The 19,151-nt window shown below is 39.6% G+C and overlaps 1 protein-coding gene across 2 annotated transcripts in view; it reads left to right on the top strand.

Moving 5' to 3' along the window:
* The window catches only part of ARID1B (AT-rich interaction domain 1B), a 422,870-nt gene that overhangs the window by 96,749 nt on the left and 306,970 nt on the right, over positions 1 to 19,151 (top strand). For both annotated transcript variants that reach the window (XM_063308100.1, XM_063308110.1), the window contains exon 3: positions 5,600 to 5,737. In XM_063308100.1, the coding sequence (XP_063164170.1) occupies positions 5,600 to 5,737 (138 nt within the window). The remainder of the gene's footprint in view (positions 1 to 5,599; positions 5,738 to 19,151) is intronic.

The following is a 19,151-nucleotide window of genomic DNA, read 5'->3' as shown; positions in this document are numbered from 1 at the left end:
GGAAATAAAGCCAGAGTGCTCACTTGAGGGAATGATATTCAAGGCAAAACTGAAATCCTTTGGCCACATAATGAGAAGACAGGACAGCCTGGAGAAGATGTTGATGCTAGGGAGAGTGGAAGGCAAAAGGAAGAGGGGCTGACCAAGGGCAAGATGGATGGATGATATTCTAGAGGTGACGGACTTGTCCCTGGAGGAGCTGGGGGTGTTGACGACCGACAGGAAGCTCTGGCATGGACTGGTCCATGAAGTCATGAAGAGTCGGAAGTGACTAAGCGAATAAACAACAACAAAAACAAGGGGGACTTATGACCAGTCTGCGAAGTTGTGGCTGTGGCAACATCCCTGTGGTCACGTGATCGTGATCCAGGTGCTTGGGTGCCCAGCTTGCAATTACAACATTGCAGTGAGCCATGGTCATGTGGCCGGCATTTGCAACGTTCCTTGCTGGCTTCCCACAAGCAAAGTCAATGGGGATATTGGCAGGGAAGGTTGCAAGTCACTCCTGTAAGTTGCTTCTACTGCTTTTTCTCCCAAGGAGCCCTGCTACAGAGTATGAGACTCCTCTGTACTCCGTATCACTTTCCTGTCTGCCCATGTTCTGTAGCATCCCCCCCAGCCCACCTGCTGCAAATGAGATGCATAGCCAGACACCAGCTTCTGGCAGCGTTCCTGAGGAATGTTAGCCCATTCCTCATGAGCAATGGCCTCCAGTTCAGTAATATTCTTGGGTTTGCATGTTGCAACCTCCTTCAAATCCCACCAGAGATTTTCTACGGGGTCCAAGTCAGGTGACTGTGATGGCCACTGTAGAATCTTCCAGGACTTCTTCTGCATCCAAGCCTTAGTGGAATTTGAGGTATGCTTGGGATCATCGTCCTGTTGGAAGGTCCAATGACACCCAAGCTTCAGCTTCGTTACAGACGGCATGACGTTTTCTCGTAGGATTTCCTGATACTTCAATGAATCCATCTTGTCCGCACGCTGCAGGCTTCCAGTGCCAGAGGATGCAAAGCAGCCCCAGAGCATCACTTAGCCACCACCATGCTTAACTGCAGGCAGAATGTGCTTTTCAGTGTATGCTTCATTCTTCTTCCTCCAGACATACTGCTGATCCATCGGGCCAAAAAGTTCCAGTTTTGTTTCATCGCTCCACAGAATAGGACCCCAAAACTTCTGTGGCTTATTGATATGATTTTGAGCATATTGGAGCTGACTTTTCTTGAGCTTTTGGGTCAGTAGTGGTGTATGTCTTGGAGTTCTGGCGTGGAAACCTTCTGTGTTTAGTACGCGCCTTACTGTGCTCACTGAAACCTCAGTGCCTGTTGCCACCAAGTCTTGCTGCAGGTCTTTTGCAGTCACTCGAGGGTTTCTCTGCGCCCGCCTTCTCAGAAATCTGGTTGCAGCCATTGACAGCTTCCTTTTTCTGCCCCTCCAGGTAGTGTAACCACTGTTCCTTTAATGTTGAACTTGCGAACTATGCTTCCAGTGGCATCTCTAGGAACATCCAGTGCCTTCACTATCTTTTTGTATCCTGTTCCTTGTTTGTGAAGGGCGATGATCTCTTCTCTTACCTTTTTGGACCATTCTTTTGACTTAGCCATACTGCATTTGTAGCATGCAGTCAAACGTGACACTCAGCAAACCCCTAGCCACTTCAGGTATTTCATGTGTTCCAGCTCAAGCACACCTGGCACAACTAATGAAGCCCTTGATTAGTTGCATCAGGTGTGCTTGAGACAACACCTATTTGCATACCGTATATGTGCTGTTGTGATGGATTCTATTCAGGGGGTTGAATAATTTTGAGACTGGAGAAGTCATTATAAGTTGCCTTTTCAGTTGACTTTGGGGACACCACTTGAAGCATTTGTTGTGTTGAGGTATTTCAATTGCTGTTTGCTTGATTTGTTCATTGCAAACAGCTGAAAGTCTGTACATTTTGACAATCAACCTGATTTGCAATGGGGGTTGAATAATTTCGATTACAACTGTAACTATCAATTGTTTTTAGTATGGTTCTGTTATTAAGCACAATACAAGTGTAGAATAAAATCATCAACAACAATAATACCAATTACATCTATAGATTTGCAGTATAAAATAAGGAGCCTTTAGACTAAAAGGCCCATAACATATAATACCAACACCCATACATTAATAATTAAAAATAATAATAAAGCTTCACAGGGGCCAAGGAAAAGAAGTATTTTAAGTGCCTTTTAAAAAAAACTTTTAAGTGATCTGATTCCAAATGTATTTGGGTGGGAATCATTCAAGGAATCTGAGATAGGTAGAAAAGACTTCAGTTCTATTCTAGTATACAGGAGGGACAGTAGCTCCTGGCCTGGTATTCGGATTAAATACACAGATTCATGAACTCCCAGCAGGTCTTTCAAATTGGTCAGTGTGCCATATGTAATTCACAATGTGTCACTGCAGGTAATTCATACTGGTACCTTTGATGTCAAGGTAACAGAACAGGGAATATGAATATTCATATATCCACTGCCAAAAACTACCTACCTAAGAATTGGAGGGAGGCTTTGGGCAAGATATGTGATAAACTCATTGAAGTAATTTGTTGCTAAGTATTCAGAAAAAAAGAGAACAGATTTGTGGGTACCCTGGACCTGATACAGTTTTGCATGTTACTTTTCACAAAAATTACTCCATTTTACAAGCAGACACACCCCTTTCTATATAAAAGAGGTGGAGAAAAGCTTCTTTCAAGATTTCATATGTCATTAATACTATTATTTTTTCTTTGTGGTCTCTGCACCACAGACATGAGGTTCTGTGCCTGCACAGAGCATCATTCATAGTATCCTGTTGCTGAGCTTCCACAGGAAAAAGTCCCATTTCCAATTCAGCATGCATGTCCAAGGCATTTTTGCCATTTACATCAATTCTTTTTCAATTGTCGCAGCTATACCAGCAGGAGAATGTTTCTCATGGAGAAAAATTATCCTCAAACTGCTGGATTTCATTTTTCTTTTCTTCTCCATTTCTTTTATCTCAATTATTACCATCATCATGACAGTTTGGACTATTGGCAGATCCAGCACTATCAGCATGTTCTGTCTTGAGGGCACCTTTTGAGCTTGAAAATATTTTTTGCAAGTGCATTCAGTGCAGCAGCAAATTCCACATCCCCAGGCAGAAGCTCGCTAGGCTACTGTATTTAGGGAAAGGCTAGTTAGTCCTTTTTTGTCACTACTGTAGCTTTAAATAAGGTCTCTGCAATTGCTTCAGTGCTGTGGAGGAAATCTGGGCTCAGTATATTAAATAAAGCTGATTTTGTGGTTGGGAAGCAATCTTAGAAGTCTGCTAATACAATGAAGCTGTTGTCAATGACTGTTTTTAAGAATTAGCTCCTTTTATTCAGTTGAAGGAGTGGCAGTTTGTTAATTTCATTGATTAAATATTACAAACTTACTTTCTTATTATACTGTATAATCACCTGATTATAGAATTGTGAAGTGTAAACTTTGGAAAGGGACCTTACAGACCTTACAATATCCTGCCCAGTGAAGAAATCCATTACTACCCAATCCCCGATAGATAGCTTGCCTCTAATTTACCGTTTAAATTCTTCCAGCGAAGGAGAGTCCACCACTTCCAGAGGCATTGTTGAACGGCTCTGATTTTTAGGGAATTCTTCCTGATCTCCAGTTTAAATCTGCTTCTGTTTCTTTGTTTCTTGGCTTATCTTTAATAACAGCATGAAAAATCTACTCTATTTTCTACATGACAGCCATTCCATTTTTTGAAGATAGCTTTCATGTTTCTCTCCCCCTGCTCCCCCCTTCTTCAAGCTAAATATACCTGTTGCCTTCAACTTATTCCTCATAAGTTTTTTTTTCCCCCAAGCTCCTTATAATTTTGGTTCTCTCCTCTGGATATGCTCCAGTTTGTCGAAGTCACTCCTAAAATGTAGTGCCCAGAACTGAATGCAGTATTTCTCCCTGCTAAAATTCATCTTGCTGGTTTCTGCCCATTGTCAGAATCCTCCTGAATCTTGATACTGTCTTCTAAGGTATGTGCTATCACCTTTATCTTTGGGTTATCTGCAGATGATGACAATATTTTCTAGCCTTCAAGTACTTTATAGATAGATATGTTGAATAGCATGAAATTCTATGTTATACTACTTAACACTTTCTTCTAACTTGATTTGGAGCTTTTGGTGTACAGTCATCAAATGATTGTTCAACCAGTTTGGTATTCATCTAATGATAGCACAGATCATCCCACATTTGATAGTTTTCTACTAGAATATCAAGCGAAACCTTTTTGCGTGATTTGAAGAACTCAAGGTACATTATATCTACCACATTCCTATGACTGACTAAACTAGTACACTATCAAAAAGGGTGGTCAGGTTAATTTGGCTTAATTTATTATCAGTTAACCCATCCTGACTCCTACCAAGTGATGCATTCTTTTCTTAGTGCATTTAAGATGGCAGTTTAATAATCTGTTTCAGAGTTTAACCTGCTGTTCACATCAAGCAGTCTGGAGTTACCTGGATCATCTTCACTCCCTTTTGAAGTTAAGAACAATATTTGACCTTCTCCAGTTCTCTGAAACTATAAGTGTTCCCCATGATTTCTCAAAGATGGTAGAAGGATTCTCTGAGATGACCTCCTACGTGGCATTCAGGCATAATTACCTGGTCCCAGCAACTTCAGCTTGTTTATGTGAGCAAGATGCTCCCTAAGTCTCCCTTTACTAAACTTCTGCTTAGGTTCATTTCAACAGTTTTTCTTTTTGTGGCTTGTAGTTTTCCTTGCAAGCCTAGGTTGCTTTTGTGCTGTAGCCTTTCTGAGTCTTTTTCCATAGTTATTAGCTACTGCCTGCATACTTTTTTGGTGATTACTCCCATCTTCCGTTTTTATACATGTCCCTTTTAACTCTTAACAAGTCAAAAACTAGTGAAAATACGTATCAACAAATATTTCCTATGTTCCTTCCCCCTTGCCTCTTCCCCCCCTGCAAATGGAATGGTTTGCAAGTATACATCAGGTCACTTATTTTTCAAAAGTTCTTAACTCTCCTATGTTCTTCTCTAAAACTTGTTGGAATTGGTTTTCTGAAATCTAGTATGCACATACGCCTATGTTCCAATTTTCCTTTCTGTAATATCTTGAAACATGGGATGATTCACGGAGCAGAAAGTTTAGGTGAAAAACTGAAAGGTGTAAATAGAATCATTCTGATCACTTCTCTAGTATTACTGACTAGCAAGCTGTGGGTATTCTATAGAAACCCTTTTGCTGTTTTTGAGCATACGTTCAACGAACAAACATAATTGATAATGGTTTCTTTCGATGTTTCAGAGAATGTGGAAAGAAATTATTCAGTAAAACCAGTGTTGTAGAAAAGAACTGCTGTATGCTTCCCTTGATAGAATATCTCCAAAACAGAGTTACGGTTTTAACGAATTGCATTATTTCTTTGAGTTTAGAATTAACTCCTTTCCATTGGGAGAAACTTCTTACCACAGCATTTGGTATTGTGTTTATTATCTTTAGGAGTTGAACACATAGATTTTTGTCCTCAATTCATAACTGTGTTGGCTTTTTTCCCCGAACAGATGCCATCTCAGTATGGTCCACAAGGTGTAACTGGTTACTGCCAACAGCCATATTACAACCAGCAACCACAACCTCAGCATCTGCCTCCTCAGGCCCAGTATCTCTCCCAGGCCCAGCAGAGGTACCAGACGCAGCAGGTAAGCCCAGTTCATTGCTTCTTTAAGAACAGAACAGTGCTGATGAATCCTCTAAAAGGAGAAGAGAATTGATGAAATAAGTGTTAACCAAGCCCCCGTTTTCCCATTTTGCTAAACAGCTATTTTCATTTTAAGTTATATCACATAATTTGCCCTGGTTTTTAGATCAAAGTAATACTTCTGGGCTTCCCTATATTTATCAAGAATTGTCACTAATCCCTGCCTGCCTGCCTGCCTTCCTGATACATGTCTTTTGGATGTATATCTAGTATAAAATTTATATCATTGGACACCACAAAAAACATTAAAAAGTGTTCAGGGACTTTGTTTTTTTTTCAAAAAAATCTTTTAGAAACAAAGCGTATATCTGGGCTTCACTGACGTCTTATAAAGTGTGACTCACAATATTGGAGATATTTTGCTATTCCTAGTGGAGTTAAATTTGTTGGTAAACCAAGTTCCAATACAGTTCTAGAAATAATCAAAGCCCCAGGACCTACAGGAAAAATGAATGAAATAGAGTGAACCTAACATGCATTTAGTCAGTATATTTTTGCAGTCTAACAGTAGTCAGCTGCTAAAGACCAGGTATAGGCAATGATTTCTACAACTGTGCAGCTATGTTTATTTGTTTTATTTCTTTATAGATTTATATAGTACTCAATCATATATACATCTGAGTACAGACTATACTGTCAAATTATCTACTCTGACTGGCAGCAGATTTCTAGTGTAGAAATTTGTCTGCAATTCCTGCTATCAGAAATCATCAGAACTTTCTGTTCCATCATATTGAGCAGTGTTATTATATGCTAGTTGTTTGTCTTACAGAAGGTAAGAATTATATACATGCTCATTACAAGCTTTCTAATATATAAGAAAGGGAGAGTGCCCACTGCATTGAAAATTAGTGGCAGAGTGCGAGACTGTGCTTGAGAAAGCAATGTGAGATACGTTTAAAGTGAATAAAATCATTTAGATAAATCATGTTTTCATGGAAGTATAGTGCAACTTAATACTCATATATATAAAGGAAAATGGGCAGGGACCTGTTCCCTGGTTAATTTAGTGATCAGCTGCTATGTATTTTAATTTTTGTATTATTGTAATTGTTTTTATTTTTAAAAATTTGTTCCCCTCCCAGAGTCACTTGGTGAGATGGGTGGCTATACAAATTGAATGAGTGAGTGAGTGAGTGCGTGAGTGAGTGAATGGAAGCTATTTGCTATAAAATACTGATGTTTATTAAGTTTATAGAGATATATAGTAGGGCTGTATGGTGCATCAGATGTTTTGAAGCAGGTCTGAATAAGAATGTAGCATCTTTCTGCAACTCCTTAAAGTAATTCTGTATCTTCCCAGACTGCAGAGTAGCTATGCAATCCCAAGAAAACACACAACTGCTTTAAGCGTTGCAGATGGGTACTATGCTTCTACCTCTGCACTCCAGAGGACTTTTTAGAAGTGGATCCTAATGTGTAATGAAGGAAGACTAGAGCCAGAAGGAGGTGTGACTTTGGAATTCATGCCAACATAGCTTCCTTTCTAGCATACAGTAAAAAGCAACACTGTTTTGTCTTTAGTTACTTACAGTTGAAGCTTAAAACTTGATCATGCGCTTCTCCAAGTAACTGTAAAACAATAAATATATCTTCTTTTTAACTGCTTTTCTTTATTCTGAAAGGCAAAGAATGAAATGCTTGCAGGTTTGAGCTGAAGTATGTTCTACTGAGATTTCACGCAAAGTGACTTAATATTTTTAGCAGCCTTCTCTTTGCAGTTCTATATCTGGTTCACCTGTGTTCATGAATATATTTGTGCTTACCTAAAGGGAAGACCCATGCTGGACTATGGGTTCATAATGAAAAACATAAAACTTGACAAATGTTTTCAGGTCTAAACTAGAACAGCAAGATTATATTTGGAGAAATAGTAGATTGATGGTCATGCTAAGTTCAGTTATTTGCAGGGAATTCATTAAATGTTCATGATGTAGTATCCTCATGTTTAGTACATTTGAGAACATTAATAGTTTTTGGGGTTTTTTTGAAACAGCAACAAAATGTTCAGTCGGCTGCCAAGACTTAAATTAAGTCACAATGAGCAGAGTGCATTGGGCATCGTATGCAATATACACGATGGCCTACAATTTGAAGCCATTTCTAAGACTGCTAACTGACTGTGCTCTGTCATTTTCTGTTTTTTTACAAGTGTTAAACTGTAAGCTGTAAAAAAATGTTTGTGGTTTATATTGTGTGCTCTGCTGTAATGTACCTAGTATTTAGGACTTGTAACTGCTCATGAAATGCATATACCGATTGTGGCTAAAGTTTTCTCATTAATTAGTTCAGATCCCATGCAAAATAAATACTTCTATTTAGTCTATTGCAGATCTATGAAATGATAAAGTTTAAGGGTTCTACTTACCTTTTTTGGAGGTAATTTTCTATAATTCCTTTTTTTTTAAAATCCTTTTTGCCAGAAGTACTTCCCATGCTTTCTCAAGAGAACTTCAGCTCTCTAGGCCATATTTTCAGATGGCTGAAAGATAAATGAGGAATTGGTGAAAATAAACTAGTTTCCACCTACACCTTGTGCTAATATCTGATGTTCTTCAGCTGATTGGATCAAATCCCAAGCTTGGCATACTGGTCCAACATATCTGCAAGGCATCAGATTGGGGACAAATGCTCTTTTTAGAGAAGAGTGTCACTGAATACAAATTTGGATCCAAATTGTAGGTTCCAAATTTCAAGTAGGATCTGTATGAAAGCTGGTTTGCTCAGACTTTTATAAAATTCCTCTTTTAGTTGAACAGGTATCATCTTACAACTAAAAAAGTGAAAGTCTATGTTGCTGAATACTTGCTACATTTTCAAAAGCAAACAGAAAAAGATAATGCTATATATGAAAATAAATGTTAGGACAACCTGACCCTTTTTCCTTCCTTCCTTCTTTCTCCCTCTTCCTCCTCTTTCTTTTAAGAAGTCTGGATTTTTTTTTTAAGGTCTTGAAACATGATTTGGCATTCCTAAAATTATTAAAGACAATTTTCACCTTGTTAAATCCCTTTCTGCTTTTGTTCTTCTCAGTGTTTAATCAATTTTGAACATATAGTCATAGTAAAAGGGGAATAAAGAGTCAACTCTACAGAACTAACAAAGAGAAGTGTTTCTGACTTCAGGAAATTATAGAGTTTGGGGAAGATGTTTGATTTTCCAGTCTTGATTTTAAATTATTTGACAAAGATGGTCCTGTTAGAAGGATGTGCATTTGTAGTGTGAATAATGGAACAGGCGAGGGGAGCAGAGTGATGCACTCCCAAGTTTTATTTTGGCTATTTCTGTAATTTGAACTGTTAATATACTGTACATTGAAATTAAGATATGTTCAGTCTTTCATATTATTTTCATGGATATTTCTGTGTTGTTACAACTGGGTACTTCTAAGTGCCAGCTTCATGAGGGCAGTATGAACTGCTTTGTTACTGTGCAACAAAGGAATCTTTAATGGATTCTTAATAAATATTTCGAAAAGTGCTGGCCTTGGTTAGCTCTGCTGAGTTCAATAATTTATTTGAGGACATTTATTGGATTCCCAGTTAAATATTTCCCCCTGGTTTCAGTAGATCATGTGCGATATTGCATGAAAATGATCTAATTATGTTGTTTTTGCCCTCATGCCCATGTGCTTCCCAAGCTCTTCTCCAGAGCAGATGTGGGGAAGCAGATTTGGGGGAAAAGCAGGGAGAAAATAAGAGTGAAAGCTATACTATTGGCTGATGCTTTTCTCTCATTGGATAGGCACAATTGAACATGACCTAGCAATATAATTAAATTAACTAATGTGAATTGTTTTTGTTTCTAACATATTGACAGAGGTTCTGTCACAGGTTCCTCAATTTTGGTACAAGATCAAGAAATCCAAAGAATTCAGTATGCTTTAATCTCAATTAAAATTAAAGCCTACAGTCTACAACCAATTCTAAGAAGGCAAATAGTGTTCTAACCAGAATTTGTTTTATCTGCCAGCTGCTTAAGAGAGGATATCAGTGCTTGTGCTATCAGGGAGAAGCTAACTTCAGATAAATGTAATACAACCTTGCCAAGTCTTATTTTTTCTGGATGATAGATGGCAGAGCAGAATCCATCCATCCATCCTAAAATACCTGGATTATTTTAGGAGATGTTAACATTTTAATTGCACATGTAACTTATTATATGGTAACTACCCATGTAAGTTAGTGGTGCTTTCAGAATTTCAGTTAACATGGATTCTGGTTTTTCAGTATTGAGTTGAATGAAATATGCATTTACATGGGCATGTCCATTTACATTTGCACAGAACTGGAGGTGGTTTGAGGCCAGTAGGTTTACCATAGCTATGCATAAGTGGAGCTTCAGAACATGTTCTGTGGTATTCACTACTTTTGGTTTAATTTTCCAAAGCATTAGTTGCATATCTCCTCATGGATCACATGGTACTATGCGTGAGATGTGAAATAGATGAAGTAGTTCAGAACCATTAATAGCTTAACATTTAGTTATTGGCTCAAGAACCCGTTAATTAGTTTGATAAAGTATTGCATTAAGGTCATTTTGTTCTAAGAATATTGTCAGTGAAGCCTATGTGGAAATTATAACTCAAAAATAAAAGTATTTAGTAACAAGACATACTTAGGGTTTTTTTATTTATTTACTAAATTTATAAGTTGGTACAGTTCTAAGTGGTGTAGAAAGAACACCGCTATCATTGTCAATGAAAAGAATAAAAAATGCAATATCCTGTACAACAAAATCTAATGTTTATTTAAATACTTGTTTGTTTTCTGTCAACTAACATGAGTTGACTACTGTCCTCTAAAAGGAAGTTGAGACAAGACATAAATAATTTTGAGACAATTCTTTAAGAATTAATGGCCTCTTCATAGCTGTTCTTATCCTGCCATAATTAATCATGTTTCCCTCAGAAAACGAGTGTTTAAAACTATGTTGCAGGTAGGTTATAATATTCTTTACGATTAGGAATAAGATGTAATAACTACTGCTTAACTGAATGAAAATGATTTATATTCATACAATACTTTTGTACAAACAGTAAGAACTTTTATAAAATTTGGTGGCGAGCTCTCTGACTTATGGAACATGGAGGCCTCTAGTAAGTAATGAGGATAAGTAACGTTTCAAGATACCTTGAACAGAAATAATTGCTTATTGCAAGTCTCTTTGGGCACACACGTTTGTTCATTAGACAAAGAAACGTACCTGAATTGTTAATCAGTTGTAAATAGAAGCATGTGTCACATTCAGCTTATGCCTGAAACATATCACAGAATATAGAAATAGGTCAGATTATTTGGGGAAGTGGGTGATCCTAAATTGTATTATTCACTGACGTGACCTAGAAACAGCTGATATATTCTATAGAAAAAAGCAGCAAAATTATCTTCTCCTTCTACAGCAACAACTGGCAATCACCTCCCTTGCATTCACAGAGAGGAGAATTATAATTCATTGAGAACAAGTTTTTCTTTTCTACACACCCTTAATATCTGTATGAAATTTGGCAAAGGTATTCTCAACAGAAGGAGTTATTAGTGGTACATAATTTGTCACATTTTATTTAAAATTACAGTAATCCAAGCAGAGGTTAGTAGCACATTGATTACTGGGTACAAGCTGTCCCTGTCCACAAGCAGATACCACTAGTGAAGCAGCTGAAGCAGTTAAAAAGCATTTAATTTACGTAATTTATTCCATTTAGGCACCTCCTGACTCCCAGTTGACTCTGGGTGGTATACAACAAAACCAAACAAAATAGAAAATGGAATATAACAAAAGTATAAAAGTGAAGAAGAATCAAGAATCACTCTCACCTCCAAACAAATCAGACAGGAGCCCCAGCCACTCTAACCCAAGACCTGGGAGAACAATCAGGTCTTTAAGGCTTTCCAGAATGCCATCAGAATAGGAGCCACACAGATTTCAGGGGGAACCTCCTTCCAAAGGGCAAATGGCACATTTCCTGGGTACTGAAAGATGACACTGTTCAGTTGAAGAGACCCAGAGCATGCCAACCCTGTCAGCTCATACTGGCCAGGCAGACATCATGGGACATAGGCAGTCCCTCAGCTAACCAGTCTCTATTCAATATAGGGATTTATAGGACATAACCAGCTCTTGAATCACACCTGGAAGCATACTGGTAACCAGTGCAGCTCATAAAGCAGGGGTACCACATGAGTATACAGAGGTATGCCCATTACTGCCTGCACTGCCGCTGCAGTGGACTATTTGAAGCTTCTGAGTGGTCTGGCAGCCCCATGTAGAAGCTGTGAAGTGACTAAGGCATGGGTGACTGTCTGAAGTGCCTCCCAGTCCAGGAAAGAGGGCAACTGGCACACCAAATAGAGTTGTATGAAAGCCTTCCTGGCCACAGCTGCCACTTTCTCATTGAGCAGGAACTGTGAGTCCAAGAAGACCCCCAAATTGTGCACTACTCTTGAATGAGGATGTACAGTCCCATCCAAGGTTAAAGATGGAGTATTCCTAGATCCAGGTGGTTCTAAGACAGCTGGGGGTAGGATCTTGGTAGGATTGAATCGGAATCTGTTCCTCCCATCCAGGCCTGCACAGCCCCCAAGCACTGGAACAAAATGTTGACAGCCTTACTTTGCTGGCCTGGTGTCAACAGATATAACTGGGTATTGTCAACATACTGAAGATGCCAAACCTCAAACCCATGGATGACATGTTAAACAGGCATTGTGGGACACTAGATAATATACTGTGTCACTATGTAGTTGGAGATATAGGCAATAGTGTGTGTGTGTGTGTGTGTGTGTGTGTTTATACATACATACAATTTTGAGCCACCCAGTCCCTGGAGAGAAACAATATATATAAAGAAACCATGGCTGACCAGAGGAACAATATACCCAGCTATAAACCAAATACAACTAAAGGGGGCTCCACAACCACCGTATCTCAAGGCCTGGGAGAACAACCAGGTTTTTATTAAGTTCCTGAATATATCAGCCCTATTCAGCAATATTCATGGATTGTCCTCTGAAAAGTTCCTTATGCTCTTTAATAATAGATCTATTGTGTTAACAGAAATAATTTCTTAAAATATACTTAATATAAAAGAAATGCAGTATTATTTCTAATACCTCTTCAGATTTTCCAACAGATGAATAAAAAAGAAACAATCATCTTGCAGAAACAACTGGTGTGTTATTAAATTTTTCATACTGATTTTTTTACATGAGAATGATTATGATCGTCTTCTTAGAGTCTGTGTACAAAAATTTTACAAAAGATTATTTTGATGTTCATTTTTCTTTTGTCATTTTTTAGAGCTTTTATTTTTTCCACTTCTCTAATTATTTCTTGTGTTTCATATATTTTAAGACAGGGATAATACATTAAGTACATTACCATTTTTCTATTCCATACATCGTTATTCAGTGATTGTCTCAGTAAACCTGATATAGCACAAGAAGACTTAAATGATAGATGATAGATAGATAGATAGATAGATAGATAGATAGATAGATAGATAGATAGATAGATAGATAGATAGATTAAATATGCCTGCATGTGATTTGGATCTAGAAATGTTATTCTTTATTAATGAATAGTTTGTGACCTAGATTCTATTTTGTAATTTAAAGATTTGTGCTCTCAGATTGCTTTGTCCTTTTCCTTCTGTCTTGGCCTTTTCTCTTCTCCTTTGAATAATAGCAACATCACAGGCCTTTCATGCTGGAGTAGAAGGGCAAGTCTAGCTAAGAGTAGCAAGTACTGTACAGTTGCACCTATTGAGATGCCATGCTGCTGACTAAAGTGAGATGGCATGTATACTTGCTTATTATCAAATCTGCTTTATTAGTGTTGGAATGATATTATCGTGGAGTCCTTGGTGTTCTCTGAGCTTGGTTGTTTGCTTGCAGATGTTTTATTACCTGGCTAGGTAACATCATCAGTGCTAGTGAGTGTGGGGCTTGCTCCCTGTTTAAATACAGTAGCTTGCTCTGCAAGTGTTTTTCTCCTTGGTAGTTCCTTGATTAGGGTATTGTTTTCCGCTTGATTGTTTGGCGGCTTGATTGTTTGTCTCCTCGACAGTTCCTTGGTCGCTGTATTGGTTTCTGCTTGCTTGATTGTTTGTCTGGTGTTAATCCCTGCTTCTCTGAGTGTAGGCTGCTGGAGAGGGTGTGTTTAACCTTGAGTTACATACATTCTCTTCTAATAATGTTATTGTTGTTTACCTTTCCAAGCCAATTCCTTATAATTTATGACAAATGTGACTTTTGTAACCTGCTGCATTGCATTTATCAGAAAGAGAGACAGATTTCATCCTCAAAACTCTTTGTGTGTTACTTGGAAACTGCTTCCAAACATCTTGCATAAAAATTCTGAGACAGAATAGACATGGACTCCATGTCTTACACATTCAGTGACTGCCTTGTATCATAGCTGCATTTTTTCAGTGAGAAATTGAAGTTATTTATATGGATCGTGACTGGTATTCTACCAGAAGGAAGGACACAAGTTGGAACTCCCACATATTGTTATGATGTTCAAGCACAGAAGCACATGGGATGAAAATGAGGAAAATCATTTTAGATTCCTAGTATCTATATCTTTTTCAAAATATTGCAAACTTTGGGTAAATTCTGTTTATTTTTTCAATATATAGACAATATATGGACACACCCTCTGTAACAAAGTTATTACCATAATTTTATTGGGCAGTTTCTTGCATAATTACATCTATGCTTTATGAAGTTTGTAGAATGTTAATTTCTATCCCAGTAATCTTAGTTCATCCCATAAATAATGGTGCAAAGGTGCAGTGCTAATATTAGAATTCTTTCACAGCCGTTTATCCAATTGTTTTTAAAATTTATTATTGCATTATATACTATTTTTCCTCTCTCTTTTATTCCCTCTCTTTTATCTTCATATACCAGTATTATGAGGTAGTTATAAGCTCAGAGACACCCAGTTTGCTCTCTCACTGAGTGAGGACTTGAGCCCATCTCTTCTTTATTCCTCTATAACATCATAATTACTACACCACACTAGCAAGTCTTCATCTCTCAAGTCTCAGTCATAGTGGATCAAATGACATGGAGAAGAAACAGTTGGCACAAAAGCAACTCTGTCTTCATTGATGCATATAGTGTTATACTACATGTTATACATTTGTGGCTTCAGCCATATTTTTAATCCTTGGCAACTGAGAAAACCTATTCTAGTTTAATGTTAAAAATAACCATGTTATTTAGTAGCAACATGCCTAGATGCTATTGGGTTTTGTATATATGAAGAGCTTTCTAATCGTTTTAGTGTAAAATATGTGCTTATTTTAACTAGAAATATCTTACTATTTGTAATGGTTGCCTATTCTAAAACACCATCAGACTCATGAGCAGGAATTCAAAGATATCTGATTTATTAAAGAATAGTATGCAGGATCACAGAGAAAGCTGAGAATAATGAAAGTGCGCCAAATTCAAACTAAAAACCCTCAGTGCAAATGAAATCCCTCCCCCCATAGCATCCTCTCAAGTTCACAATCCCAGGTGCTCCTAACGGTTTCTGATGGTCTGCGGGAAAAGGCCTTGAACAGATAACATAACCCAAACACATTCCATTGTACTGATTTCACATACAGAGCTTGGTACAAGGTCTCACAGCAGCTCCCTCCCAAACAGCAATGTGCGTCAGCGCCATGGCATGTGAAACGTTACGATGTATAAACTACATTGAATCAGTGAACATGACATACTGCCCCCCCCAAACAAAGAATACATTAAGCAGCAGGCTTCAAAGGGTAAGCAAGGTGGAAACAGTGAACTAAATCAGGAGTGTTAATGTGGTGGGCAGACACCCATTCAGGATGAGGAAAGTGTTTCCATGGGACTAGATACTGCAGGGTGCCTTGAAGCTTGCGAGAATCAACAATGTCCTTGACTTCAAAGTGTTGTTGGCCGTCAATCATAATTGGAGCAGGAGGAGGAGGTTGAGGGTGCCAACGCGGAGAGTGGTGCACAGGCTTAAGCAAGCTGCAATGGAAAACAGGGTGCAAGCATTTCAAATTGTGAGGCAGTTCCAATTTAACAGTAACTGGATTGACAAGACCAACAATAGGAAAAGGACCAATGAATTTGGGAGCAAGTTTTTTAGAGGGTTGTGGCAATTTGATAAATTTAGTAGAGAGATACAGCTGATCCCCAACTTTGAAGTCGTGTTTGAAAGAGCGATGCTTATCAGCTTGAGATTTGTAAGCAGCCTGGGCATCAGCTAAAGCCTGTTGAATTACTGGACAGGAATCAGACAGTTTAACAGCCCAATCAGACGCAGAACATGTTTGGGAAGGGGGCTGTGGCAGTTCAGGGATGGGAACAAAGTCGTGACCAGAAACCACGCGAAAAGGGGTTTGTCCGGTACTTTGATGCACAGCATTGTTGTAAGCAACTTCAGCAAAAGGTAACAACTCCACCCAATCGTCCTGATGGTAGTTAATGTATGCTCTGAGAAACTGTTCAAGTGTGGAGTTTAAAATCTCAGTAGAACTGTCAGTCTGAGGATGGGACGATGTGGACAGTGCTTGTTTGGTGCAAATCAATTTTAGAAATGATTTCCAAAATTGGGAAGTAAACTGTGTGCCGCGGTCAGAGATCAAACGGGAGGGGCTACCGTGGAGGCGGTAGATGCGGAGGAGAAATAGGCGTGCCAATTGTGGGGCTGACGGGATGGATGCACATGGAATGAAATGAGCTTGTTTAGAGAAAAAATCTTTTACAACCCAAATGACCGTTTTCTTCTGACTGGGAGGTAGGTCCACAATGAAATCCATAGAAATCTTGTCCCAGGGGCGGGATGGGCTGGCCACTGGCTGTAGGAGCCCCTGTGGTTTCCCCCCTTTTCGTTTTGACATGGCACAAACAGGACAGGAAGCAACATAGTCTTTTACATCACTTCTTAAGGTTGGCCACCAAAATTGGCAGCGAACCAAATGCAAGGTTTTGACAAAACCAAAGTGTCCAGCAAGTTTGTCATCATGGGAACGCTGCAAAACAGCAGCCTGCAAAGTTTCAGGCACATAAAGGCAGTGTTCCACCCACGCCAGACCATTTTCAAAAGAAACATTGTCTCTATTAGCTAGCAACCAAATGTCAGATTTCAGCGCCTGGAGAAAGTCCTTCTGTAACTGACAAGGAACTTGCACTTTCCGCTTCCCAGACTAGGCTGGGGGCGGGGTTGCCTGCGCATGGGTCTGGCTCCAAGTGACAGCAACCAAGCCCAGTTGAGGTTCAGTGAGAACAGTCCCAACCACATCTGTCACCTGGTCAAGGTCCTGAGGTAAACGTGACAAGGCATCGGCCAGAAAGTTTTTCTTTCCTGGGATAAATTTTAACTGGAAGTTAAAGCGACTAAAAAACTGAGCCCAGAGAATCTGTTTAGGGCTAAGACGTCGTGGGGTGCGGAGGGCTTCCAAATTCCTGTGATCGGTCCAAACCTCGAAAGGGCACTTAGCGCTTTCAAGGAGATGGCGCCAAGTTTCTAAAGCTGCTTTTACAGCAAACGCCTCCTTTTCCCAAACATGCCAATGGCGTTCTGTTTCAGAAAAATTCCTGGATAAATAAGCACAGGGTTTTGAGCAATTTTCTGAATCCCTTTGTAACTTAATAGCCCCAATAGAGGAGTCAGAAGCATCAACTTGGACCACAAAGGGGCGCTCAGGATCAGGGTGCTGTAGAATAGGCTCAGCAGCAAAAAGGGTTTTTAATTTCTCAAATGCTGCCTGGCATTCAGACGTCCAATTCAGCACCGCCCCAGGGTTTTTTAGTTTGCGTGTCTCCCCCAAGCCCTTGGTACGGAGTAAATCAGTGAGGGGCACAGCAATCTCAGCAAACCCCTGGATAAATTGCTGATAGAAATTACTAAAACCTAGAAAACTTTGTAATTGCCTCCGGGTGCGGGGACGTTCCCAACTTAGAATCACCTGAATTTTTGCAGGGTACATTTCTATCCCCTGGGCAGACACTTGATAGCCCAGATAGTCCAGTTGGGTTTTGTGAAACTCACATTTGGAAAGTTTGGCATAGAGTCTGGCATCTCTAAGTTTGCGTAACACTTGTCTGAGGAGACGTTCGTGTTCCTCCTCGGTTTCAGTATAAATGAGAACATCATCTAAATAAACCAGAACCCCTTTAAACAAATAATCATGTAATACTTCATTAATCAATTGCATGAAGACCCCAGGCGCCCCTGCCAACCCAAAAGGGAGGACTTTGTATTGAAATGATCCCAGTGGGCAATTAAAAGCAGTTTTCCACTCATCCTCAGCTTTTATGTGAATGCAGAAGTAGGCTTTGCGAAGATCGAGCTTTGAGAAAATCTTGCACTTTGACAAATGAGCTAACATGTCCTTCATGAGGGGTAGAGGGTACTTGTTGACAATAGAGACAGAATTTAACCCACGATAGTCCGTACAGAGTCGAAGCGTGCCATCTTTCTTTTCCCAGAATAACACAGGGGCTCCAACTGGGGAATTAGCAGGTTCAATAAACCCCCTTGACAGATTTTTGACAATGAAGTCCCGTAATGCCTCGAGTTCCTTCTGAGTCATCGGGTAAATTTTTGGCTTGGGCAATTGAGCATTGGGGACCAACTCTATTGCGCAGTCAGTTTTTCAGTGGTGGGATAACTGATCTGCCTCCATCTCCCCAAATACGTCTGCAAATTCTTGGTATTGAGCAGGCAAGCCTTCTAAATGTGGCAAGTCAGGGCGTGGCGTGGCGATCACTGCCCTTCCAACCCCCCCACGTGCAACTATCTCTGCTGTAGGAGCTTGGTAAAATCCATCTGTAAAAGTCACAGTTCTATGCTCCCAGTTTATATAGGGGCTTTGATAGGTCAACCATGGGATCCCCAGGATTGCCAAGGGATTGCCAACAGGTGCTACAACGAATTTCAAAGTTTCATGGTGGCTGCCCATTTGCATTGCCACAGTTCCAGTGAAATGGGTTGCTGCCCCCCCCCCCCTGCCGTTGAACCATCCAACTGTGTGAAGATCAAAGGCTGCTGGAGGGGGAAACTAGGCAGGTCCAAAGCAGCAACCAGATCGGGGTGAATTAAACACCTGGAACACCCAGAGTCAACTAAAGCCCATGCCTCTGTAGTTTTTGTGCGGGAACCCAATTTCACTTTTACTGCTAAAGTGGGACAATCAGCACTCACCATAGCATCTTCGCGCCCATCCTCTTCCACCTGCCCGCTGGCGCCCTTCATGGCAGGTGGCTGGCGTTTCCCGCCGGCTCCTTAGAGTCGTCTTCAGCCTCTCCCAAGGAGTAGATTACTTCTTCAGCGTTGGCTGTCCCTTTGGCTGCTGTCATTCGCCT

Source organism: Candoia aspera, chromosome 1 (assembly GCF_035149785.1).
Source record: "Candoia aspera isolate rCanAsp1 chromosome 1, rCanAsp1.hap2, whole genome shotgun sequence".
Taxonomy (NCBI): domain Eukaryota; kingdom Metazoa; phylum Chordata; class Lepidosauria; order Squamata; family Boidae; genus Candoia; species Candoia aspera.
This window is presented reverse-complemented; position numbering and strand designations above follow the sequence as displayed.